The sequence below is a fragment of the Anolis sagrei genome, chromosome 2, assembly GCF_037176765.1.
Source record: "Anolis sagrei isolate rAnoSag1 chromosome 2, rAnoSag1.mat, whole genome shotgun sequence".
Taxonomy (NCBI): domain Eukaryota; kingdom Metazoa; phylum Chordata; class Lepidosauria; order Squamata; family Dactyloidae; genus Anolis; species Anolis sagrei.
In genome coordinates, this window is record NC_090022.1 from 31,849,559 (window position 1) to 31,877,335 (window position 27,777).

At 38.5% G+C, this 27,777-nt stretch overlaps 1 protein-coding gene across 4 annotated transcripts in view; it reads left to right on the forward strand.

Moving 5' to 3' along the window:
* The window catches only part of PTPRG (protein tyrosine phosphatase receptor type G), a 713,496-nt gene that overhangs the window by 359,484 nt on the left and 326,235 nt on the right, over window positions 1-27,777 (forward strand). For all 4 annotated transcript variants that reach the window (XM_060766453.2, XM_060766454.2, XM_060766455.2 and 1 more), the window contains exons 3-4: window positions 13,675-13,854; window positions 24,920-25,068. In XM_060766453.2, the coding sequence (XP_060622436.2) occupies window positions 13,675-13,854; window positions 24,920-25,068 (329 nt within the window). The remainder of the gene's footprint in view (window positions 1-13,674; window positions 13,855-24,919; window positions 25,069-27,777) is intronic.

Consider the following 27,777-nt stretch of genomic DNA (forward strand, 5'->3'; position numbering starts at 1 on the left):
CATAAAGAGGAAGAGACCAGTGTATGATGCCTTGAGCTCATTGAAGATGAGATAAGGTCCGCATGCAGTTTATAATAAATAAACTACACGCATTGGACAAACTATGCTTTGGAAATCAAAGCATAGTTTGGTTTGGCCTTGGGGAAGGCAAGCCAAGACAAACATTTGAATGTATGGCTAGAATCTAAGTTTATACTAAAATAGAATAATCTGCCTTTCACTCCTTTACCTCAGAAGAGGACTTAGTGGGCAGGCTACTGCTTTTACATTTGTGATGGGATAGTGAAGCTGAACTGAACCAGTAGGTTTCATTGAGGGTGCATCTATACCAGGAATGGGCAAATTTTGGCCCTCCAATGTTTTGGAGTTCAATTCCAACAGTTGCTAACAGCTGGAATTTCTAGGAGTTGAAGTCCAAAACATCTGGATGGCCGAAGTTTGCCCATGCCTGGTCTAGACTGTGGAATTAATGCATTTTGATGCCAACTGTCATGGCTCAATGCTATGGAATCATGGAGGTTCGATGCCTTCTCTAACAAAGAGTGCCTCACTATACTACAAATCCAAGGATTCTATAGCATTGAGCCATGACAGTTAAAGTGGTGTCAAACTGCATTAATTCTATAATGGAGATGCATCCTAGGAAAAACATTGTTCTCTTAGCCTTGGCCCCTCTACTTTCAAAATCTGGATAATAAGAATGGCATGTCTCTTAAAGGTCAGCAAAAGGATGACAAAGATAAAGGTAGTTGAAGTGCTCTGATATGCCACATAAATATTCCTGTAATTATTACCTGCAACTCCCACAAGCCTTAATTGGGGCCTATTATATGACTTTCCAGGTTGCATCAGTGTGAAGTTGCTCCCCTCCCTTTTCCTCCCCTAAAAACCAATCTCTTTCTGGCAAAGTTTGTTTGACTGGAAACCGGGCTGCATTCTTAACTACCTGCCGGCAAATTTTTCTATGCCAAGTAGTGTGTCAGAAGCTAGTGGAGCATGGTAAGTTAATTACTTGTGTGCACAGTGAGAGGCAACAACAAACAGCACGGCACCGGTGATAGGAAGAATGAGACTTCATTTCAGTCACTAGAGATTGTGTTGTTAATGAATCTACTCTGTCAGCTGGGAATTGGCAGTGCAGATAAGGCCAGGTATGGCTGTGTACTGATATGAAGATTAGCATCGCTATCAAAACATTGCTGTAGTTTTCTTTTTAAAAACTTTTAAAGTTCCCCGATAATAGCTTATTTTTCCTTCTCCCAGCAAGCTCAGGTAGAATGTAGTTATTTTTAATGGACGGATCATTCTATCTTAAGAGAATATGGTGGCAATGACAGCCCTCCGCAAGTTGAACAATTCCACAAGTGCTCCACAGCCACCAATATAAATCTAATAGCAGGTAGCACAGTGAGTATGCTTCAGGGTATGCGTGCAAAAAGCTAGCAGACAGGGTTGTAAGTGCTTAGCCTGCCAGAGTCATTAATATTTTTCCATCAAATGCATCCTTGCCAACAAGATGCTGCCAGGAGTCTGCGGTGTCAACCTGTGCTTCATCGCAGCTGCACAGTTGAACCAGGAGGTAGAGGAGCCCTTATGGTGTTCGAGGTATCAGTGGAAAGCACACTTGCTGCCTATCAAACTTCCATATCTTTGGAAAGAGTATATTCTGTTCAAGCCCAACTTGGGTTTCTTCAAAAACTCATAATGTTTTTACTTTGGATGTCTTTCAGTTTCTGTGTTTATTAAGGATGAATAGGTTTTCCAAGTTGGCGAGAGTGTAGGCTTGACTCTGGCCTCATTTACACTGACTATTTAAAGCAGTTTGAAGCTAGTTTCAAACTGTGCCCATCAGTCAACAAACTCCCACAAAAGCATACGAAGGAAAGCTCTTAATGCCCATCAGTGTTTTGTAGATTGTGTAACTATCATTGAGCCTCATTGGGCAACTTCGAAGGCGCTGAACAGACTGCACTCTGGCATCACGAGATGCAGAGCCAACCTTAAGAAATGGGGCTACAAAGTGGAGTCCACGACATGCAGGTGTGGAGAAGAGATAATCACAGACCACCTACTACAATGCAACCTGAGCCCTGCCACATGCACAACAGAGGACCTCCTTATAACAACACCAGAGGCACTACATGTGGCCAGCTACTGGTCAAAGGACATTTAATAGAATGCCAATTTTTTAAACTTTGTGTTTTCTCAAATACATTGGTTCACTCTTGATATGATAAATAAAATAAATTGGGCCTCAGACTGGTTTCAGGATTTCCTCTGGAATCATCTGCATAGTAGAATCACTTTCTTCATTACTGGTTTAAAACCAGTTTAAAACTGCATTAAATGATCGCATCTACACAATTAAATAATTGCAGCTATGACTGAAGGAGTCAATTTCTTTAGCACCCAATCTGTGTGGGCTATTAGTTTTGATGCTTGCATATTTTTGAGCCATATTTCTCAGATATGGTACTTGGGGAGTTTGGATGGAGTTTAGAACCTTCGAATCTGTTCCCGTTGCTTGCCATAATGGCTAAAAGGTGCTTTGTTGTGATTACTACTCAGTGTGATGTTCATTCTTTCCCCCCGAGTTGTTCAGGCTTAGGATTGGTAGGAGGACAGCATACAATTCTTTTCTAAAATCCTGGCAAAGCTTTTATAAAAATCCTGTAAAATGGTTGTAATTCATCTGCATTCATTATGTTAGATTTGAAAGTGTTCCTTCGAGATTGACCTGGCACAAGCCTATCTTATATAAGTTAATACACTCATTTGTAATTTGTCACTTCCAAGTTTACTTTTTATGCTGGAATACACACAGACTCAAGCCTATATACCTTGCAATGAAGCAATTTTGAATGCTGTCCTGATTATAGTGCTTATAAAAGCATATAAAGGAGTTTGAGTAGTTTCAAAACTGGCAAAGGAGCATGAAGTCTTGAGGAAAACTAGAACAGCACAGTAGTGGGAATATCCCAGTTCAAGCATCTGTAATGGCCTCTTGTCTCTAATGTCTCCTCAAAGGGTCATAGCCGGGCAATCCTATGGAAAGAGCCAAAGACACTGGCCTACATTTGTAGGGCAGTCATTATTTCATCCCTCCGTTGGTTGGCTCCCTACTCACTGCGGCTATATTTAGTATCCACTTTATCCACCACAGAAGAGGAGAATCTCAAACAAGCTAATTAAAAGAGGGAAGCAGGAGCTCCAGAACACTTTTAATGTCAGCAGCAGGGCCCTGGATTGCAAAACAGTAAAGTGCCTACATGGTGGGTGCAGCACTTCGATTTACTACTGTGACCTTAAAGATTCCCTCTGTGTTTGACTTTGATTTGTCCTCTGCTGAAGGGATGCCTGAATGCTTAGATTTGAGCCTTTCAGAAGCCAGAGAGTTCCTTGCAGATGTTGTCTGAGTTTGTTTTTCCAAAGATCTTTAAATAAATAAAGAGAGGACTCCTACTTGCGCTCTAGTCTGGAAAACATCGACTCTTCTGCAAATGAAATTATATGTAGGTTAGAGGGTGGGAGAAACGGGCAATTCATCAGTTTGTAATAAATTGAAGTAGATGGGAAAGAAAAACAAGTTGGATGTATTCACAGTCCACAAACTATTTGGTCTAAATGGATGGTCCATAGATCAGTGATAATTTAAGACTCAGTTCTGCAGTCAATGCAGGAGTGTTTAGTCTGACTGGCCAATGTCAATAAGCTCTCCTATAGTTTAAAAGAAGGGTGAGGGATCTTTTAACCAAAAAGTCAAATTCCCTTTTCAGAGTAGTTCTTAGAGTTGGAGGCAGGACACATTACAGTAGTGGAAGGGGCTGAAGACAAAGGAGTGGAGCAAACTACAAGCATTCTTTAGTTTAAGAGTTTACTGCCCGTGATTCAGTTTTTTGAATCGAAAAGAATCTCACTCAAGCAAATGGAAAACCGCCAGGTTTCAGTGTATTAGGGAAGGGACGTGACCATCCAGAGAATTTCAGCAAGGCCCATTTGGGACCCTGGAGCACTGGATTTGTATCTAAAGAGAGCTATATTACACTGAAATTTTAAACACAGAAAGGGTCTCATTCTTCCTCTTTAGAAGTAACATTCAAAAGAGAACATTGTGTGTCTCTTCTATTCACCCATCACACAGACATAAACAAAAAACAAGTGTGGCACACATGCAAGAATCTCAAGTAAGAATTGAGCCTTTATCAAATTAATCTTCCCAACTTGGTGGATGGGCACAGTGGAGAGACATGAGCAGAGTTGTAGTCCAATGTATATGAAGAACAATAGGTTGTAGAAAGCCTGCTTTAAATGTTCATTGGAACTTTTCCAAACTCTAAGGAGTCTTAACTTCTTAGCTGTTGAAATCAGCTTACCTTGTTTTAATTTGTTAATGTATGGGTTTACTGAATGCATAGAAGGGTTTGCTTTGCTGATAGACACCGTTAACTTCCCTCAAACACCCAGTAGAATATATATGAAGGGGCTATTAAGACATGAGTTATTAGCACTGCTACATGGTTGGTGTTATGTAAGGTGATCAGACACAGGGTCATTGCCAAATTGACATTACTCTGATTGATAGATAGGAGTGATGCATAGGAAGCACCCTTCATTCTCTAGCAGAAAGGGTACTACTACCGATAACTGAGAAAATGTAATTCTGGATACTTACCTGTTGCTTTGTGTTGCTTTGGTTGCTGATTATTACTATGTAGATGGTGTTTTTGTTGTAAGCTGCCTCAAATCCCTTTTGGGAGAAGGGGCGGGATACAAATAAAGCTTTGTTGTTGTTGTTACCAGATAACTAAAGAAATCAGATAACTGAGAATTAAGAAGCTAACAAATTTCTGACTCTTGGGCCCCAAAGAGAAAAGGTCAAGACTTTTCAGAGTACCAAATTTCTCCATCTTCATCCAATTGTAGGATAAAGGTCAACAGGATCATTTGCTCTCCTTCACCATGAAAGCAAAAGGGAAATATTCATTGTTTAAAATTAAGCTAATAATGGCTGTCTCAGGTATTACTCTAGTCACATCTGCTGCAGACCTTAAAGGAATCCAGAAGAAACAACGGTGCTATTTAGCATCTTATTATTTGCTCCGGTTCATTCTGCTTTCACATTAATGATTGGGATATGGAAAGCATGCTAATGAAAGCCAGGCTCTGGGAGTATTAAGTGTCATTAAATAAGAGCTGGCAATAGCTTGTAAAACATCTTGGGAGCTATTATGTTTCTTAATATCAAACTAAGGGACAGTTGGATTGAATAATCTGTTGTCAAATCAACACTATTTAAGGGCCCCGAGATGGAAGAAAAGCTTTCCTCCTAACTCTTAAAACGATCTGCCTGCTATCAGGTCAATATTCAGCAAATGCTAATTACTCAGGTGTTGCTTATAAACTGTCTCTGCAACAACAGCATTGTCTGTTTTGCTCTACCTTTGTGATCTGAATAAAGACGACTTGGAGATGCAGCTTTGGCAAAGTGAGCACTTCACAGCCAACTGATAATTAACAGCCTTGTTTTAAAATGGACACCCGTGAATTTCCCTCTTTCATGCTTTCTCAAATATAAGATGCTGTCACATAACAGGAGTTGGTAATATCTAATGATAATTGGAATTTTTACTTTGAATTTAAATATACATTTCTGCATGAAAGTTATTGGTAGAAGCTTTTTCCTCTTACTATTGATGCCACCCTATATTCATTCTGTTTTTACCTCCCCCCCTCCACCCCCAGTTTATATATTGTGTAAAATCGGGCTGTGGAACTCCCTTTCCCAGAAAACTAGGCTGACTTTTTCTTTCTTCTCCTTCCATCAGCAGCAATGACTTATTTATTTAGACAGGCTTTTCGTTGCTGCAGAAACAAGTTTTAATGGGAGTGTTGTATTTTAATTTTGTACTTTTTTCATAATTTTTAAATAGTCTTAAATTAGTGCTGTTGTGTAAAATGTTTAAAACGGTTATTGTGGTTTAGTTGGCCACAAGGAGCACACAATTCCCCTGTTGCAACAGCTCCGTTGGCTGCCAGCTTGCTTTTGGGCACAATTGAAAGGACTAGTTTTGACCTATACGGCTTGGGTGCAGGTTATTTGAAGGAACATAGCTAGTGCTCTATGAGGACCATAGCTAGTGCTCTATGATCATTTGTAGAAGGCCTTTCACTTTGTGTCACCATCTTCTCAGGTTTATTTGTTGGAAACAAAGGGAGCAGGCCTTTTCAGGGGTTACTTCCAGATTCTGGAACTCTCTCCCAAAAGAGAACAGAACGGCCCTGTGCTTGCTTTCCTTTCACCAGCAGGAGAAGACATTGCTATTTGATCAGGCTTTTAACATGTATAGCAGGAGAGCTTTTTATGGGGTTGTTTTTACCCCCTAAACTTTTGTATGTTTTTAAATGTTTTAATATTGTTTTGTGCACCTTAGTTTTTACATTCCTGTTCTGATTTTTTTATTCTTTTAAACAATGCCTTGGGTTCCATTCTGGGAGAAAGGAGGCATACAAAAAGCAACAAATAAACAAACACTTTTTTCATGTTAATGTGTTTTGTGAAATGCCTTACTTGTCATAGTGGGAGAAAGGCAGGATATGAAATAAATCAATGAGTAAAAACTAACCATAGAACTCAATAGAACCTCAAGTTATAAAGGCAGCAGTGAAAGAACAAATGCATAGATTTATTTATTTACCAAACTTGTATCCCATGTTTCTCAACTTTAAAGGGCACTCAAGACGGCCTTACAAAGGCAACAATTCAATGCCCCATGTATACATCCGTCAATGAATATACAAAAACATTAAAACCGACCAATTAAAACATAACATTAAGACAACAGTTAAAATCACATAAACCAGGTCATATTCCAGGGCCAGTCCGGGTCGTCATTAAATTAATTTATAATCTCTAATTTCCTTTTTCCCAATATTGTCCAAAAGCCTGGTCCCAGAGCCATGTTTTTAGTTTATCAACATTAGCTGGAATGCTGTAACTATAGGTACTTAGTAAAGTATACTTAACTAGTGTCTCCTGACCCAATACTGTACTTCCCCAGTTTGACATAAATGTAATTCACCTGCTCTCCAATTGCCAGCAGAATGGACTTCCTTCTCATATAATGTGGAAATATTTTAAATATAGAACAGTTCTGAAAGACTAAATCTAGATAACTCTTTCATATTTTCTACTTGCTGTATATACACTGAAGAATTATAGTGGTTTTGACACCACATTAGCTATCATGGTTCCATGTTCTGGCATTGAAGAATTTGTAGTTTTGTGAAATATTTGCTTTTTTCTGCCACAGCAAACTACACATTCTAGGATTTCATAGGATGCGGTTATGGCAGTTGAAGTGTTGTCAAATTGCTATATTTATTCTTTGTGGATGATCTCTGAGTCATGATTCTGACACTGTTGTCACAATCATAAGTTACCTCCATACATAGGCAGTACGGAGAATCATAGAGTTGGAAGAGATCTCATGGGTAGATCTATTCTGTCAGTGATAGAAGTGTGGGTAAAAGATGTTTCCATCTCGTGTAGGGGTCAGGGTCAGACCACTTCAGATTACTTTGTTACGTATATACTTTTGGCTCAACTTATCTAAGTAGTTGATACAGAATTCCAACTTTCATTTCTGGAAAAATCATTTGGAAACATGGGGTTAAATCTAATTGTTAGCCCGACCCAGAATATACCCACTGAATTTGTGTTATATTAGTATTTATGTAAGTGCCATTAATTTAGTGGTTGTGTTCTGTTTGGACTAATAATTGCATTTGGCTTATGTTGCTGAACTAGATGGACCTTGATCAAATCCAGTCATACAAATCTGATGTCTTATTCAATGTATACTTCAAGTCCAAAAAAGAAAAGGAGTAATAATATAAAATAAAACATATACTTGTCAGGACGTTCCATTGGACTTAATTCATGCTGAATCTTTTGTGTTTTCTTTTAAGACCCTATCCCCTTTATTAAAAGACGCAAGTAGGTAGTAAATTACAAAAGGTCATTGTAGCAGACAGCCAAGATTAAACATTTTGTGAAGTACCAGGTCTGTTCAGAATTATGAAAACTAGAAAATGGGAATTGTTTTAGTCACACAAAGTTGCTGCTGATGTTCATATCTGAGGCAATAACTTAATTTCCTTTCCAGTAAGTTCTGCTTATTAATTTTATTGTCCCTGCTGTGCAAGCATTGTTCAAATAGGTGCACAGAGTTCTGTAAAGTACAGGCACATGTTGCATATTTCAGCAGTTTATTGTTAGAAATATTCCTTGAGTGAAATCAGAATCTACCACATTTTCCTCTCTTGCTGCTTTCTTCATTTTAAAACAGTATATTGCACAAATTATCAGTGATCAAGTCTGGGACACTGAACACTGGGGTAGGGAGAGGTCTGATATGTTCAGTGACAACACATAAACTCTATTCAAGTGTTTGTTTACTCAGAACTCTAAAGCAGAGCTTCTTAAACTTTTCACACTCGTAACCCTTTTCCACCTGAGACCTTTTGTTCACAACCTCATTTATATGGATATATATAACAGGTATAAAAATTAAGCATTTAGAAGCATTTTCTGCAGAGTCAACTGCAAGTTGTTCCTAAACAATTTGTGTGAATGGGTGGCATTCAAAAAGCTTTTACTGTTACCCAATTTTTCATGACATTGATTAAAGGGGACCCCATTTGAGGTCAGGGTCCACAGTTTAGGAAGCAGCACTCTAAATGATGTATTGAGGGTGTGGAAACATCCATTGCCTCAACCTAAAAATGCTTCCATCCAATTAGCAGCATCCTAGAAGTTCATGTTCTGAAGACAAATGTTTCTTTAGGGCTTTTCCCTACAGTTATAGACCTCCCACTATCAGAAGCCTGGTCACATTTCCTAATAATGCAAGTACTGCAACCACATTCAGTTGAATGTGTTTATAGAGACCTCTTCTTACTTTCACATCAGTGTGCAAACGTCTTGGACATTATAAAAGGACAGAAGTGTAGACACTTGGAGATATGACGCCTGTGACGACTCGTTCCCCATCATTCACCTAGCCCTACACAGGAGCAGACTACAGTATTCTTCCCAGCTTCTAGCATTCTATACATAACATCTGCTTATCACAAGTATACCCACAATGGTACATCTGTTCCTCACTCTTAAGTCCATATGCATAATGTCATTGTAAAATTTATGAATTTAAATTTCTTTGAAACTTACAGTGACAACAGGCATCATGTTTTCTAATGTGGTGATATGTTAGTGTTGTTTTAATTCTGTCATTGTGGAACTTACCCCAAATGCAATCAAATATAGGTATCAACTGGGAAGATGTTTGCCGTGGGCATTTCCTGTTTCCTTCCTTATTGACGAATGAACAACAGTCATTGTCAATCCAGAAATTCTGTAAATGTGTTTGAACATCTGAATTTTTAAACAGACCACAATGGCATTGTCGTTTCAATAAGTTCCCCCCAAATTGAGCTTGATTGTACTGAGGGATTTTTTTTAATGTGACAGATCTGGCAGGTAGGAAGCAAATTATCTCAGTGGTCCAGATGGAGTGTCTGTCGTTTTATCAAACAAAATGGTTGGAAATACCATATTAGCAAAGTTATGTGAAGGAAAGCTGCCATTTTATTCCCTTTTCTGCCAGACTAACAAATGGATGTACCAACATTTGGCTCCTAAAAAAGAGCCTTAAGGCCTGGTAGTGTGCAGGGACACATTTGTGCAGTCGCAATGCCAGATCAAAACTTCAAAAAAGCAAGTGAAATTTTCAGGGACTGAGGTATCCTGTGCCGTTGAGCCTGCAGGGTTATATGGAATTAGCAATGACCTACATCTGCAACCATGCCATCTCTTGGCAGCCTGCTGTGAGTGTTTCCATCTGGGTTCTATGTACCAGTACAATAAAGCTGTCTCATAGTATAAAAGAAATCCTAACCAGAAAATGTTTGCTCCCCGCCAGCATGATGTTCAGAAGGCCATTGTGTGAAGGCCTAGTAAATAGAGAATGTGCTGAGTTAAACAATGGGTTTGGTCCAAATGGTAACTTTGTGATGTTGTTCTATATTACAGTGATCTGTACTGCTTGCCCCGGGGCCAGACTCTTCCTGGTTTGGCTGTGCACAATGTGTTTTGTAGTAATTGTTCTTTAACGGCAATGGTTGGCATCAAATGATAGGGTCATTTTTCCAATGCTGTTGTTATATGCAGCTGAGAATACAAGCAATTGTGTTGTCCTGGTTTTACTTAGATCAGCATAAAAAGTAAGATTAAAGAATAGCCATCAGAGTACTACTACAGTGTTCATCGCAAGGGTATTTGTGCAAGTATGCAAGTAAGCTGAAAGAAAGAAATGCCATTTCTGGGACTTTGTTCACTGCCAAATATATGGTATGCATTACAAAGCACTTGAAAAGCAAAAGGTATCTGGTTACTTTGGGAATGAAGAGCTCCTATTGTGTGAAGAAATATATGCAGACAGCCACTTTATAGAAAACGGGTAATTGGAAAGTTAATGGAAATGAAGAAAATTTAAGTGACTGGGTGTTAATATTACTTTTTAAATTTATATATTTAATCTCTAAGTTTAGCAAAAATATTTGACTGGGGCGTAAAAAACCCTCAAAAGTTTATATTAGCTTTAATTAGACCTAGATGGAATTCATTATTTTTAATGGGTTTTCATTAGTTGGGTGGAATCATTATTTGGAATGTACAGTAGCAAGTAAGAAAACAAGCTTCTTCTTCTTTTTTGGATTCTGTTTAAAAACAGCATTGTGTTAACAAAGCTGTTATTAAAACTACCCTTAGAAGTTTTTGGTTGGAAGAAAAAAGGTGAATTCTTAATAGGCCAGCCAAGGATTCTTCCTCTCTTCTCCATGGAGAAAAATATTGCCCTCATCAAAAAGTCAATTTGGGAAAGAGTACACAGTTAACATGCAATAGAAGAACTCCCTTTTGGGTGGATTGGACTAGTTTTCCCTAATCTGGTGCCAAGATCTATTGGTCTGAAAATCTAACAGATCGCTTAGAGAAGGTAGCATTCTACCATGGTTTAGTATTCTGGTTCCAGCTGTGACCATAGAGATAGAAATAGGATTGCTATTGGCATTTCCCCCCATAATACTGAGAAACATTTGGGGGCTAATGAAGTAAGAGTATAATGTAGCTCTTACCAAGATTCAGATAGCTACTTCTATTGTCTATTTCTAGCAGCCAAAATAATAAAGACTTAATTTCTATATAAACTGATCAGGACAAGAGGCTAGGGTGCATTTCTGTTTTCATGGATCATTATGCGTATTATGTAAATCTTCCCAAAACATCTTTCATATACAAGCAGTCACTGCCTTACAAACATCTGTCTTACAAATAACTCATAGTTAAGAACAGGGCTGAAGTGAGAGAAATCTGCCCCAGGAAGGGAGATCTATTCCTGAAAGAGTTGCGATGGGGAAAAGGTTTATCACCAATCCTAGTTTCCACAACAAACCATTTTTTTTTCAAAATCCAGTTATCACAGGGACAAAAAGTGAGGTGAAATCTTCTGAACAGGGCACAGACAGCACAATAAACACCACGGGCATGTTAACACTTCTCTATGTCATCCAAAGTCTATGCTTGTTTGTGTGTGTTTGTGTGTGCATTATACACACACACACACAGAGAGGGGGGGGGTAAAGGTTTTCCCTGACATTAAGTCCAGTCGTGTCCGACTCTGGGGGGTGGTGCTTATCTCCATTTCTAAGACGAAGAGTCAGTGTTATCTGTAGACACCTCCAAGGTTATTTGACCAGCATGAATCTGCAACCTTTCAATTAGCAAGTTCAGCAGCTCAGCAATTTAATGCACTATGCCACCGGGGGCTCCCATACACACACACATGACTGGAGTTACACTTAAAATGTACCTGTTCCTACTTACAAACAAATTCAACTTAAGAACAAATCTACAGAACTTGTCTTGAATATAACTTGGGGATTGCCTGTATATGATATTTATGTGTACAGGGTGTAGATGCAGCATAGATTAATTTCGTGCTTAAATATGGATTCCATCTCCAAGATATCTCCTTACATACATATAAGGAGATGCTTTTACCACCATCACAAGCACGGTTGGTGGGGACAAGGGAGAGGGCCTTGTTGATGGTGGCCCCCCAACTTTGGAACCTCTCCCCAGGGAGATTAGACAAGCCCTCACACTGTCCTCCTTCTGTAGGGATTTGAAAACCTGGATGTTCCAGAAAGCATTCGAAATTGATTAGTCCCTAGTTATATCTGCCTAGTTCCTAGGTCTCCAGATAGTACTCTGTTTTGAACTTCATCCACTTCCCCGGCCCTAGGTTACACTATTTGCACTATCCACTATCCAGTCCTTTTATAGGTTGGTCTTTCCTATTTTAGATATCTTGGTCATTGTTTTTGTGGAACTTGGTCTGATGGAGCTCCAATGCAATTTGTTTTATTCTTTTATGTTTCATGCGTTTTTTCTGGCTTGTTGTATTTTATGATGCTCCTATTTTGATGTGTTTTATTTTGTGGATTGTTTTTGCTTTACATTTTGTGGACATTTTGTTCCATATGTAAGCCATCCTGAGTCCCTTTGGGGAGATGGCGGTGGGGTATAAGAATAAAGTTATTATTATTATTATTCCAAAATATTCCAAAATATGGGGAAAAATCTGAAATCTAAAGCACTGATGCTGCCAGTCATTTTGAATGAGCGATATTCAACCTGTGACTAATGGAGTCCTTTCTAAAAGCAACATTCATTTTATTTTGAACTGTTTGTTTAAAGTAAAAAGTTTTCAATGTCCTTCATATTTAATGTCTACTTGCTCAAATAAATGCAAATGACTGTTGTGATCCTTTTTTGTGCTGTACAAAAATGTACAATACTGAAGGGAAAAAAAAGACGTTATAGTGTAAAATGGAAATTGTACTTTGATGAAGGGAATAGGTAATCAATACCTGCAAGCTGGAAAGAGTGTTCTATTTCCTTCAGTAATGACACAGATTTCTTTTCTTCTCCTCTCTCTCCCTTTTGGCAAGACAGTGGTGTCTGGAGCATGAGCCACTCAGAATAAGAATGAATTTGAAATCTGTAGTGGGAGATCAGTTTCAATTAAAACTGCACTCGAGTGTTGCTGGACAGAAAAACTAACAGTTAATTGTGAACCTTGAAATCATTAGCAGCAAATAGATAGATTCCATTACAGTCTTCCATCTTGATTTTATATTTCATAAAACATTTATATAAATCATGTTTGTTAAATATGTGCTCCCTCGTAAACATTTAAAATAAAAACAGAATGCCATTTTCAAAATGTTCATCGCATAACATTTATTACTTTAAATTTGTAAATTAATTGGCTTTGGTGCTAGAATCTGTCTGTCGACATATGCCTGGACTTCTCTTCTTTTGATATCATGCATATGCGAATTGTACTATAAAATGTGGTAGCAAACTGTTTGTAGAAATGAACACTCTATAAAAAAGCAAATTAGCTTCAGAATTACAGTTTTATAAACACTATAAAGTTTGCAAAATTTAGGATGCAGTTGAGCTCATCTAGGAGGATCTTTCATAACTTAGCCTTGTCTTCTTGTTGGTTGAGCCATCATTACATAGAATATCTATTTTCTTTGAAACAGGTGCATACGGTCCTGAGCACTGGGTTAGTTCAAATTCGGACTGTGGGAGAACTCACCAGTCTCCAATAGACATCATCGATCATCAGACACACGTTGGAGAAGAATATCAAGAAATACACCTAGTTGGTTTTGATAATGAATCTTCAAATAAAACTTGGATGAAAAATACTGGGAAAACAGGTAAGGAGTGCATTTTTTTTCTTTTTTTCTTTTTTAATGGTCATTTATATAGTTGAATTTTCATCCATGATGAACTTTAGCCCTGATTGAGCATTTATTGAGAATAATAGTTTGCAAATCTGAACATCTTGGCTTTGCCCAGGAGTATGGTTCCAGAGGTCTAGTCATCATAGGGTTTTCATTCTGTCTTCTGGTTGTGAAAGCTGGATAGTGAAGAAAACTGATAGGAAGGAAATCAACACATTTGAAATGAGGTGCTTAAGAAGACATCTATGGATATTGTGAGCAACTCAAGTCTCAACTCACCCTAGATTCCAGGAAGACTAAACTGAGGCCCATACTTTGGCTACAGCATGCAGAAATATTACTCTCACTGGAAAAGATAATAATAAAGGTAGAAGGCAATAGGAAAAGAGGAACGCCACAGAGTTTTCTCAATAAAGAAAACTACGAGCATAGTCAGCAAGACCTGAACAGAGCAGTTGGAGATCTCTCATTCATAGGGTACCATGTTTTGAAATTGACTTGATGGTAGTTAACAACGACAAAGCTTGCCCATGCATTGGGTTGAACTATCTGTAGAGCTTCCCTTCTAGTTATTAATCATGTGTGCGAATGGTTAGACTAGGACATATGTAATTACCTTTAATGGTTTTTATAAACTCAGCATAAATGTCTTCAGTTAATAAATTCTGACAAGATCTCTAATCTTGATATATTGTCTGGTAGTAAACAAGGTAATTCACTATTAGCGTTCTAATATAATGGAAAAATGATGAACTAACAGGAATTTATGGAAAACCTCTTCATATAAGTTACTCTAGATCCTCTCTGATTTTTGGAGGTAAACAGTCTCAGTCTGGGCAGTACTTAGATGGGAGACCAGAAAAGAACGGCAGGTGCGGTAGGCTATATTTCAGAGGAAGGAGCTGGCAAAACTCAGAGCAGATCTCCTGTTCATTGAAATTGGAGTCACCAACCTATATTAGGTAAACACACATTCCTGTGCTCTTTAATGTTATAGTTCTGTTATTTTACACTTTGTACTCCTGTGGGAATATGGAGGCAAATTCTCTGAATTTTCTCTTGCCATAAACACCAGCCCCGTCCATGTAGAATTCATATAGTGAACACGCATGCCCTGTGCACACATGTTTTGGAATCACAAAAACAATTAATTGGAGTATAATTATGCTTCTAAAGATTATAAATACTATTTAAAATAATGAAAACCCAACTTAATTCATTCCTGCTGAAATCAGATGACCTCTTCTCTGCATATGCTATAAACTTCATTGAAGTAAAATCTTCTGCAGTAGTATTTTATTAGGTAGTTTACTATTCAGTTATATGAAGGTGAGGAAGCAAAGAACAGATTTAGTTATGCCACATGAGACTTTCTGAAATCCCCAAATATCAGGAGAAATGGAAATGCTGCTATTAAAGAAGTATCACATTTATTGAGTGCTTTAGAAGTGCAGTCTTGTGTTAACAGGTAGGACACTATATTTTTCATACCTCATAAATTATATTAAATTAGGGCCATGGTTTCTTTTATCTCCATTTTGTTCACTTGATGTTGCTAGCATGTGGTCTGGTGTTTCTTTCACTACCATGTGAAAGAGAGCTTTCACTTGGTAGTGTGATGTCTTCATTAAGGGATCATTTGTAGGTTTACAAACTGGAAGATGGGATGGGAGAAGATAGAGCTTCTGCTGTTTTCTCTTCCCATCCAGTGTTGGCCTCAATGAGTCTGGGGGTCCATCCAGATAGGCCCAAACACTAGAACCTGCAGCTCTTAAAGCTCTACTAGGCTCATAAAGGGAGATTCGTTCTGACAGGTAAGTTGGACTAGTTGTGTGATCTAAAATAATCCGATATGGTAAACACATGATACGTGATAGCAATACCTTTTTATACTGATGTAACTTCAGATAGGGAAAATATATGGCTTCCAAGATCAATTTGAGTTTGGATTAAAACAAGTGAGTGTGGCATTCATGTGGTTACACTGGGACAGGATACACCACCCTGGAGCTGGGATATAGTACTTATGTGGATTCAACCTCATTTTGGTTTAGTTAAAAAGAAATACACTCCCATATTTCAAGATTCGGAACAGCAAAATGATTTATGTTTTGCTTCATTATCTGAAGAACAAATTACAGGTAGATAAAAAACCTGTTAGGCACTTGGAGCGCTTTTGTAGGCTCCAACACATGTGACAAACATGAAAGCTTAGTGCTTTGGCAGGGATCCATGTGTTTTACAAACTAAAGTAATAGCAGCTCTTAGCCCCATTGCCAACACACAGAATATTTTAGAAGTCAAAAATTTGGAGGGAAAGAAAGCCTTTCCCTCCAAAGTGTTTTAGTATTTCAAATTCAAGCCTTACTAAAGAGAAAAAATGAATGCTGAGTATGCCAATCTGCAGTTTAAAAATCTGTATAGTGGATATCACGGCAGAAATATTGAAATAAACGGATGTGTTAAGTAGGGTATATGTGTAACTTTGTGTCTGACTGTTTACGATTTATTTTTTTCTGTGTTGTTGATTTTCACTTTTAGTAATAATTAAATTAATCTATGATGCTTCCTTCAAATATCCAGATTTTGTGTATATTGCCACAAGCCATGAGTATTCCAACAGTAAATACTTCACGGCCATAAAGTGACTGCAGGTGATTTTGCTAAATGACAGGGGCAGTCTGCGTCTTTGTCTGTGTCTATGTTTGTTTGTGAGAGATGAGGAGAGAGGAAGAGAGACAGACAGGCCTTGAGATCTTATACAGCCTTATAAGAGACACTATAAAATGAACAATTAGATGAACATTTCAGATTGTACATCCTCCTAATTATCCTTTTAATTATTAATCTAAAACAAGGAAAATGACCCCTGACAGAGTCATAAATGATTTAGATGTCATCAAATATTTATACAATGCAGCTGAATCCCACTGTGCATTGTAAGAGAATCACAGGAACTTTCTTTCGTGTCACACTGTCCATAAAGCACACTTTTAAAAAAGCCTCAAACACTCTTCTTGTCTCAGAGTCAATTATGTTTGCACAAACTGTCTTTTTTCTCTCAAGAGATTTATAAAAAAATCTAATATAGGTAACCCAAGAGACTTCCACCCAATGCGCTGGTTGTGAGGGATTTCATTTAGAATTCTATTTGTTGGATGCCATGAGAGGTCATTTGGTTGGTCTTCACTTTTTCAGTGATAGATAGATAGATAGATAGATAGATAGATAGATAGATAGATAGATAGATGATAGATAGATAGATAGATAGATAGATAGATAGATAGACAGACAGACAGACAGACAGACAGACAGACAGACACACACACACACACACACATACATGCACGCACACATACACATCTATCCCAGGGCTTTCTCTGCAAAATATGTTTAGAGTTGGGGGGGGGGGGGGTCCTTTGCTTTTCTCTGAGCTGAGAGAATCTGACTTGCTAATAGTCGTTCATATTGGGTTGCTGTGAGTTTTCTGGGCTGTATGACCATATTCCTGAACCATTCTCGCCTGACGTGTGAGTGTGGCATTCATGTGGTTACACCCACATCTATGGCAGGCATCCTCAGTGGTTGTGAGGTCTGTTGGAAACTACGCAAGTGAGGTTTATATAGCTTTGGAATGTCCAGGGTGGGAGAAATAACTCTTCTCTACTTGAGGCAAGTGTGAATGTTGCAATTGGCCACCTTTATTAGCATTGAATGTCCTTGAAACTTCAAAGCCTGGCTGATTGCTGCCTGGGGAATCCTTTATTTAGAGGTGTTAGTTGGCCCTGATTTATTCTTATCAAATTCCACTGTTTTTGAGTGTTGCTTTTTATTTCCTGTCCTGATTTTAGAGTTTTTAAAAACAAGTAGCCAGATTTTGTTCATTTTCATGCTTTTTCTCCTTTCTGTTGAAATTGTCTGCATGCTTGTGGAGTTCAGTGGCTTCTCTGTGTAGCCTGACATGGTGGTTGTTGGAGTGGTCCAGCATTTCTGTGTTCTCAAATAATATGCTGTGTCCAGGTTGGCTCATCAGGTGCTCTGCTATGGCTGACTTCTCAGGTTGAAGTAGCCTGCAATGCATTTCATGTTCCTTGATGCATGTTTGGGCCTTGCTGCGTTTGATGGTCCCTATGTATACTTGTCCATGGCTACATGGTATACGGTAGATGCCTGCAGAGGTGAGAGGTTCCCTCTTGTCCTTTGCTGAACATAGCATTTGTTGGGTTTTCTTAGTGGGTCTGTAGATAGTTTGTAGGTTGTGTTTCTTCATCAGCTTTCCTATATTGTCAGTGGTTCCCTTGATGTATGGCAAGAACTCTTTTCCTCTGGGTGTATCTTTGTCTTTATTCTCATGGCTTGTTCTCGGTCTCACAGCTCTTCTGATGTCTGTGGTGGAGTATCTATTGGTCTGTAGAGTCCAGTTTAAGTGGTTTGGTTCATCTTGGAGGAGGTGGGGTTGCCTGGGCTTTAATTGTCTTTCTTTCTTTCTTTCTTTCTTTCTTTTTTGGCTTGGGTGATGGTTGGATTTTTAATGTAGGTATCTATCTGTGTGTGTAGGTTTTCTGTAAAGTGTGTGGCTTAATTGTTGATTGGTTGACTAGTCCATCTAGAAATGGCACTTTCACTCATATTGCTAAAACCGCTTCTTTGCTGGGTTGTTGTAGTTTTTTTCGGGCTATATGGCCATGTTCTAGAGGCATTCCCTCCTGACATTTCGCCTGCATCTATGGCAAGAATCCTCAGAGATAGTGAGGTCTGGCCCTGGATTATGTGATTTTAAATTGTTGTTTTAATGTGATATTTTAACTGGTTGGTTTTAATGTTTTTGTTTATTTATCAATAATATGTGTACACAAGGCATCTAATTGCTGCCTTTGTAAGGCTGCCTTGAGTCCCCTTCGGGATCAAGAAGGGCGGGATATAAGTGTGACAAATAAATAAAGAAATAAAATGGCACCAGAGCAGAGAGAGTAGAGGAGGTCAGTCCTTTTTTAAGGTTCTCCTAAGCTCTTGCCTTTTGCCACTCTATTCAGAGAAGAGCATGATTCCTTTTAATATAAGTAGTTGAGATACAGCACACACATTGACCCATGGATAATCAACCCAGTTTTTCTTAATTGATTTCTTGATGAACATTTCTAGACTTATACTTGAGTGTACCGGATATAGATTTAACTGGTTAAATGGATCTACATTATTTGGAATGAGCAACTGGGTTTAGAGTATTGATTCCAGTTGTGCGTGGAGAAATGGATAAATTGTGGATTGCAGTCTTTGTCTTTCTGCATCTTAGAGCTTCATAGAAAATCTTCAAAATCAACTGGTTGAGCGAGTGTGTTAGTCCGTAATTGCTATATATGGCAATTTTGTGAGGTTATTTTCTTTCTAAAGCACTTTGCCAAAGCACACTCTCAGCCATGTAGATTTTTTTGATTACACAGCTGGAAAATTCAAATGCATGAGAAGATCTCTTTGAATTAAGAGTGGCGGAGTTTCATGCACAGTCCCCTTTGATATTGTCACACGGGCTCTGGCGTTTTATCTCTGCAGCTAGCTGCTGTTAATGAAAATTGACTTTCTCACTGGAGAGATAAAATCATGTGAAAATCATGTCTGCAAATGGATAAAATGGATTCATTTCACATTATGACTCTGATGCAGCAGCGCAGTTTGACTTTCCCTGCAACCCTGTTCTTACCTCCACAACTGCTTACTTAATTTGCTTTTGTTTGTTCTTAGTAACAGATCTACTACTCTTTACAGCATTTGGGGTACTAAGTATGCAACTAACACCAAGTTTAGTCCCCTTATCTTGTGTAATTTTATGCATCTGTTTGCAATTTGGAAGCGAATCTGAACAGTGCCCTTGCCCTCATATATAATCTGGCAATACTTATATCTATATTATCCATTACTCATTAAAAAAAAAACCAGACAGTAGATTAGATGAAGCAAAAGACTGTAAATGCATTCCCATTTTCCAGGCAGTGTGACTGAACACAATGTGGCAATGGTGACCAAGTGCATTGTCAGAGATGAAGTGAACCCCCCTTCCAGGCTTTAAGGGAGCTATCCAAGGTACTGCACATGCTTTGGAGATATGGTTCAGCACCCTGGATCGCTTATTCATAGTATGGAACAAAACTCAGGACAGATTCACCATAGCCCTGACACTTGAGGCACTACTCCAATTGAGTTTGCTTCAACACAGAGAATTGCATATTGTTACCTTTAGCTTTGAGCTCCATAGTCTTAAAATGAGGGGAATGTTATGAAATGGCTCCCTTTGCCCATTGGGGAATATTTTTCTCTGCCAAAGATTTTATTTGGTAAGATGTTTTTAAATTGGAGATCCCTTGACCTTGCTATTATTTCCTTTGGGTTTATGGTTAGTTCCTTTTTTATTGTATTTTGATCAGTTACAAATACAAGGTAATTTTTAATGTGAGTGTGGGGTATGCCAAATAAAAATATATAAAAGCAGCCTTTGCACAATAAAAATAGTAGTTTTTAAGTGCTTCTTAAATCATAAGGAATGTTATAGGGGAAAATTCAGTAAAAATAATGTAGCGTAGATTCACCACAGGTAGATAACACCAAATAACCAAGGGAGTAGACTTAGTCCAAGAAAGCTTATGCTATCATCTACCTTCTCTACAAGATCCCTTTCCACATTGGTATTCCAGAATAAGACATCAACATCCTTTCTGTATCATATTGAATGTTATGCTAACTCATCAAATGTTGCCTATTTATTAATTTATTTATTTATATTCCCTGCCTTTCTTTCCGGGGAGACTCAAGGCGCAAACAGTGACACACTTTGCTCAATTTAAAACACAGCAAAAACTATTTGGTTTTTTTTTAAAAAAAAAAACCAATCTGTACTGTGTGTTTTTGGTTAAAAATACAGTAAAATACAATTAAAATGCATTTCAAAACACACCTGCCCAAAAAATCCTACCCACAACCTGCCCAGCAACATGGCCCTTATCTTTTTCCAAATGCCTGCTTGCAGAAAAAAGTCTTGACCTGCTTGTTATGTAATATGAAAATAAGAATATTCTATGATGTAAAACAAGTGACAGAAATGTTTAAAAACCCTGAGTTTTAAAAAGCTAAATAACAACAACAACAACAACAACAACAACAACAACAATGTTTTATTGAAGGCTTTCATGGCTGAAATCACTGGGTTGTTGTGAGTTTTCCGGACTGTATGACCATGTTCCAGAAGCATTCTTTCCTGATATTTTGCCTGCATCTATGGCAGGCTTCCTCAGAGGTTCAGGGGTCTGTTGGACCTCACAAGCTCTGAGGATGTCTGCCATAGATGCAGGTGAAATGTCAGCAGAGAATGCTTTTGGAACATGGCCATATAGCCCAGAAAACTCACAACAACCTAATCATAAAGTTTATTTATACCTCGCCCTCTCCCCAGGGGACTCAGGGTGGCTTACAGCATAAATAATACAATAAGCACAATACAATAAAATACATATAATGGAATAAACAATTAATAACACATTCAAACAATATAAACCATAAAATACAGAATAGTCAAGTAACAAGATTAACAATTAAATTATAAGCATTAGGTTAAAACACTGTTGTTCCTATGAGCTAAAAGGGGGCTTGTTATCATAAATCCATATCCTAGAGGTTGACAAATCACTGTCAAAGGCCTGTTTAAATAACCAGGTCTTCAAATCCCTCATAAATGCCTGGAGGGTTGATGCCTGTCTAATCCCCCTGGGGAGGGTGTTCCAGGTTGTTGGGCGGGGGGGGGGGGGGCAACACTGAGAAGGCCCTCTCCCTCATCCCCAGCAGACTTGGCTGCGAAGGAGGTGAGACTGAGAGGAGGGTCTCCCCAGCTGATCATAAGGTTTATATGGGGGGATGTGGCGGCATAAGTAGACAGGACCTTAGCAGTGTAGAGCTTTATAGGTAATAACTTTCACTTTGAATTGGTCCCGGAAGCAAATAGGCAACCAGTAAACCTGCTTCAAGGGGGGGATAATATGATTTCTATAAAGATAATGTGTCAAGATTTTTCAGGATCAGTCTTGAAATCTATTTTAAGTGATACCTCCATTCAAAACTTCATCAATGAGCATTCATGTGTCATAGATCTGCAAATAGCATCAAGCTAGGACACTTTATCAATAGAAATGAGAATTTGACAATTATATGGGTGGGATGTAATGATTATAAGGGGAGCATAAAATGTACTTACCCTAGTATTTACTAATGTATAGTTCTAGAAATTTTAGTAAAAAATCAATAAAAGCTGGATTGACTTATCCATGAGTCAGTGTGAATACTGTGCCTTAATTCTTATAAAAGAAAAGGAACCACCCCCTTCTTAGAGTAGCATGATGAAAGGCAAGAGCTTAGTTCATTCCAGGAGAACCTGAAAGAAACACTAACCCGTTCTATTTTTGGCCATGGTGCCACTTCTGGCTATTTTGAATGTCCCAATGGGGAACAGCCTGGGGCAGGTCCCCTGAAACAGTACCGGCGCTTCCCTCTCTCCATGGGATGACCCTGGACGTATCCATGGATCAAATTGAAATCCATATTTTTACCCAAGACACTCAATTTACACTCAAATAATTATGAGGATAGCTGAACAACAAACAGTATAAAAATACGCACTAATGCCTCACCGTACCTGCTAAGGACTCAATATTCAAATGGTACCACATCCTATCTGATAAAGCTTAACATACTCAGCCCTGATTAGTACTTGGATGGGTGTCCAGCAACAAATACCAGGTGCTGTAGACTATATTTAAGAGGAAGAAATATTAAACCCTACTCTGAGTAAACTAAGAAATTCATGGGGTCCCCATAAGTCAGCAGGTAACTTGAAGGCGCACACACATACTCATATTCCTTGTATTGAATGAGAAAAGAAGGAATATGGCACATCGACTTCAAGGTACCAAAGAGCTGCCACAATGATACAGACATCAAAAGAATAGTTAAAGTTTTGGAAGGCTTTGAATGATGTTAAAAGACTTGTGAAAGAAAGAAGGACATTTCTGCTTTCCTTTCTGACATTATGTTCTCACTTGGACAGCATTTAGAAAGTGATATTTAAGAAGTTATCTTAGCCTTGCAATTCTTCCTCCCAAAAGTAATTCCAGTGTTTAAAAAGTAATAATTTGTTTGACCCAAGGGATCCAAAATACTTTTAGTCATTATTCTATATTTTAAACATTTTAGTTGAATGTTCTATGTTTTATGTTAGTCTGTGTCCAATGTTTTATAGTTTACTGGTTTTAATCTATTGTTATATGCTATTTTAGTCATGTGATGTATTTATATTTTGTGGCACATTGAATTTTGCCATTTATTTTGTTATGAACAGCTTTGAATCCCCCCAGGGGTTGACAAAAACAGTATATAAATGAAATAAATAAATGAAAGTGAATAAATTGTTTGAAAAGAACTAGTTTCATTCCCAGACTTGTCAAGGCACAGTCAGGATTTGTGACACCCACATCAGTTAGGTTTTTGTTTAATAAAAATGACAAGGAGGTTATTTGAAGGATTTGAGTTTGGACTGGGTACAGGTGACACAAGTAACAAGTCATATGACCGTAAGGCATACAGAGAATGTTAGGTTTGTGTGGTCCGGTAACATATTGGCAACAACCCTGTATGTATGTTGGGGAAATAAGGAACACAGTACATTTTCCTTTTTCTGCAAAGGAAAGCCTTGCTCTTAATTATTTTTTAAATAGCTGAATGATTTTTTTATTTATCAGCAAAAGGCACAGCATGCTTTTGAACTATGTGCTATTCCATCTTCACACAACCTGTAACTTTTTAAATAACTCCAGCATTAACAGTTCTATCATAAAAAGAATCAAGTTATGCCTTCGGAAGTTAAGCATAATGTAATCACAACTTACCTGTTAGAAAAGGAATTAATTACTTTCAATGCGGGCATTCAAAAGATAATTTCTATGTCTGCATTGCAAATCTTTTTCCATGCTAGTTCTTAATGGAAACAATTCAACTGTGAGAATAAAATGATAAAAATTATTATATGAATAAAATTTAAATACTTTGTGTGTGTAAGAAACTGCAAGTCATTTCTGGTGTGAGAGAATTGGCCATCTGCAAGGACGCTTCCCAGGGGACGCTCAGATGTTTTACCATCCTATGGGAGGCTTCTCTCATGTTCCCACATAAGAAGTTAGAGCTGAGAGATGGGAGGTCACCCCGTCCCTGGATTCGAACTTAAATCCTGCAGCCTAATAAGCTTGTTCTTACTAGAGATGACCACATTGTGCAGAGAATACTTCAAAATGTTGCAGCTATTGGCTGTTTAGAAAAGCAAAATAAAAGATAGTGTGGTTGTGTTGATTTATTGTGTAGGAACAGATGCATGGGAGTTTTCCTTGATCTGATTAAAAATGGCTTATGGGACAGGCAGCAGGAAACAAACTGTATTATCTCAGCATCTGTGGCCCTGATTGTAGCAGTCACATATTCATTTGGGTGGTAAAGACTGCATGGAAGGAAGTGAAGAGTTATCTTCACTAACTCTAGACGCAAGCTCCATGCATTCAAGATGCCATGGGTAGGAACATAAGAGACTATAAGAGACCATGATATGTTGAATCAAACCATTGGTTTGTTTAAACTAGCATTATCAATTCTGACTGGCTGAAACTGCCTAGGGTTTCAAGCCAAATTCTTTCCAAGACCTAACTGAAGATCCTTACCATGACATGGTGGCATCCATCCCCTTAACTTCAGAGAATGTTGAAGTAGAGACACTTCATTCTCTGGAAATGCTACTGAACGTATGGGAGTGTACAGACTTTACAACTATGTCATGAAACAGGGCCTTTGAATGAATAGTGACAAGGACTGGAAATCCTTCTCATATTGTGCATTTATGTGTGCCCAAAAGAATGTCTATATTGTCCCTGTAAAAAAGTTATAGCAGATTCATTGCTGACAATTGTGGCAGAAATGTTTTCAATCTTGTCCACTTTTTTTCTCCCTCTTCTTTTAGTTGCTATCCTTCTAAAAGATGATTACTTCATCAGCGGTGCTGGACTCCCAGGCAGATTCAAAGCTGAGAAAATTGAGTTTCACTGGGGTCAGAGTAACGGCTCAGCTGGCTCAGAACACAGCATCAATGGGAGGAGATTCCCTGTTGAGGTTAGTTGAAAGCAATCATATTCACACTTTTGTAATGAAAAACATATTGGTTTAACATATTGCTTTTGTAGGGACCAGTATGAGATTAATTGTGGTATACTTTGCAATTCTTTGTATTTACGGAAAGTTTAGGTCACCATACAATTCTTATTCTCATCCAGAGTAAACCCATCAAAACAATGGAATTTACCTTGTTACCATTGATTGAATGGGTTTGCTCTAGCTGCCTTGATTTCTATATAGAGACAAGAGAGGGATTTAAAGCATATAGATAGATGCCTGCAACTAACCGTGACATTTCTTAATTTCTTGATCTGAAGTTATACTTTAAAACAGAACAAAATAGATTGACTTATTTATTATTTATTTATTTATTTATTTATTATTTGCATTTATTGACCGCCCCTCTCAGCCCGAGGGCGACTCGGGGCGGTGAACAACAACAAAAAGAACAGTGTACAATAAGTCAAGACAATACAGACCGGACAATACAAACAAACATGTACTTATGCTAAAAATCCGCTTCGTCAAGTCCTGGGGTCATAGCCAAATTCATAGTCCTAGTCCATTCCAGAGTCGTTCAAGATACACTCAGTTGAAGGCCTGCTCGAAGAGCCATGTTTTCAGGCCCCTACGAAAGGCCATCAAATGCTCTCTTTTTTCATGTCAGGAGCGACTTGAGAAACTGCAAGTCGCTTCTTGTGTGAGAGAATTGGTCGTCTGCAAGGACATTGCCCAGGGGATACCCAGATGTTTTTGATGTTTTACCATCCTTGTGGGAGGCTTCTCTCATGTCCCCGCAAGGGGTGCTGGAGCTGACAGAGGGAGCTCATCTCACTCTCCCCGGATTTGAACCTCCAACCTGTCGGTCTTCAGTCCTGCTGGAACAAGGGTTTAACCCATTGTGCTACCAGGGTTAAAATGGGGAGATATGCTAAGCTACTATGCTTAGCATACTAGTTACAGGATCAAGGTCAATGCTTGTATCGGAAAGAGATTCCTAGTTAGTATAGCTCTGTGTCAGGCAGACTATGAGAGTTGTTGCAAAAATGCTGGTGGACAAAAAACATAGGATAAGATTCCACATTGACAGAAATAGATGTAACAATGAAGCTCTCTCCTCCTAGCTACATAAACTAATGTTCCCCACCCCCCTGTCCCCCAAGTCCTATCACTTTATCCAGACAGTGCTCCATTCAAAAGGTTTCTAAGCCATTGCAGAAATAATTACTGCAGCATTCTTCCAGTCAAATGAAATTTCTAGATGGACAGATGAAAAGACCCCTTGGTGTCCTGCTGTAACTTTGTCCTAACACCGCCTATTATCATTTTGCCAAACTTTGCACCCTTTGGTTGGGCTGTTCTCTGACTTATGAGCAGATTTTTGGGGTCATGTTCAACTGTTAAAAATTATAAGCATGGAATCTAAAAGTCTGGCTTACAGTCTTATAAATATTGAACAGGTTGCCAACCAAGGAGTTACGAACGCCCACAATCTGTATTGACTCCTTCTCTCTCTTTGAGATACTTGCATCACAGATTGGGTTACCATGACCCAAAGAACTAGCTTTTATTAAATTATGTACTTCAGCATTTGAATTGCCTAATGAATAAACAGAAGCACATGTGGTTTGTAATGACATGTCAAAGAATCACAGTGTCAAACAATGTACAAGCATTCACACCTTAAAAGGTTTTATACAGCTCTGAGTATTTTGTGTATATTAAATGATAACAAAATCAATTAAATCCATTTCAATTTCATATTGTGACACAATAAAAAGTGGGTAAGTCAAAGTGGGGTGTGAGTAGTGACTATTTCTCCATAGCACTGTAGTTTGTGATAATTTTGGGTTAGAATGATGAGCTACCAAAAGTGCACAGAGACCACTGGTCCTGTACTGTAATCTAGAAGATACCAAGACTGTGAAGCTTTGTACTGCAGTCCCACGTCATTTTGTTCTTATGCGGGGGAAAACTGCTAGATAGAACTCATCGTGGTAAATTGAAATGAGATCATGAAAGTAGGATCCTGATTGTGCTCTTACCATACCAGCTCCTTAAGATGAAGAAAGAAACTAATATAAATCGACCTCATGTATAATTCAAGGCCAGGTTTGGGGAGCTAAAATTATAGATTTTGATGTAACCCATGGGCAAGGCCAGGCATGTAGCCGGGGGGGGGGGGGGGGGCTCGGGGGGCTTCAGCCCCCCCCCCCCCGAAATTTTCATGGTGGTTCGCGAAAAGGCCTTAATGGTGCATTATTTAAACTGTTATGTTTATTCATATCATAATCTGATCACCATACTCAATATATCCCATATGCATGGGGGTATTGGGGTAATGATACAAAAGGTTTGCTAGTCTAGACCCTCTTTCACTCAGACTCAGCCCCCCCCCGAAACTCAGCCCCCCCGAAAACCCCCCTTAAAAAAATTCAGCCCCCCCCCCCCCCCCGAAATGAAATCCTGGCTACGGGCCTGGGCAAGGCGATAATCATTCTGCAGAAAGGGAAAAGAAACAATACAACCTCTGTCCAGCTCTTCATGGCCACTCTCACCATTTCCTTGCCAAGACATTCAAAAAATAGAGAGTGGAGGGGGTCATTTTTTTTGAAGTTTTTTTATTGACAAGAGTTAAGGTTTTTTCATGTCAGTAGCAACTTGAGAAACTGCAAGTTGCTTCTGGTGTGAGAGAATTAGCTGTCT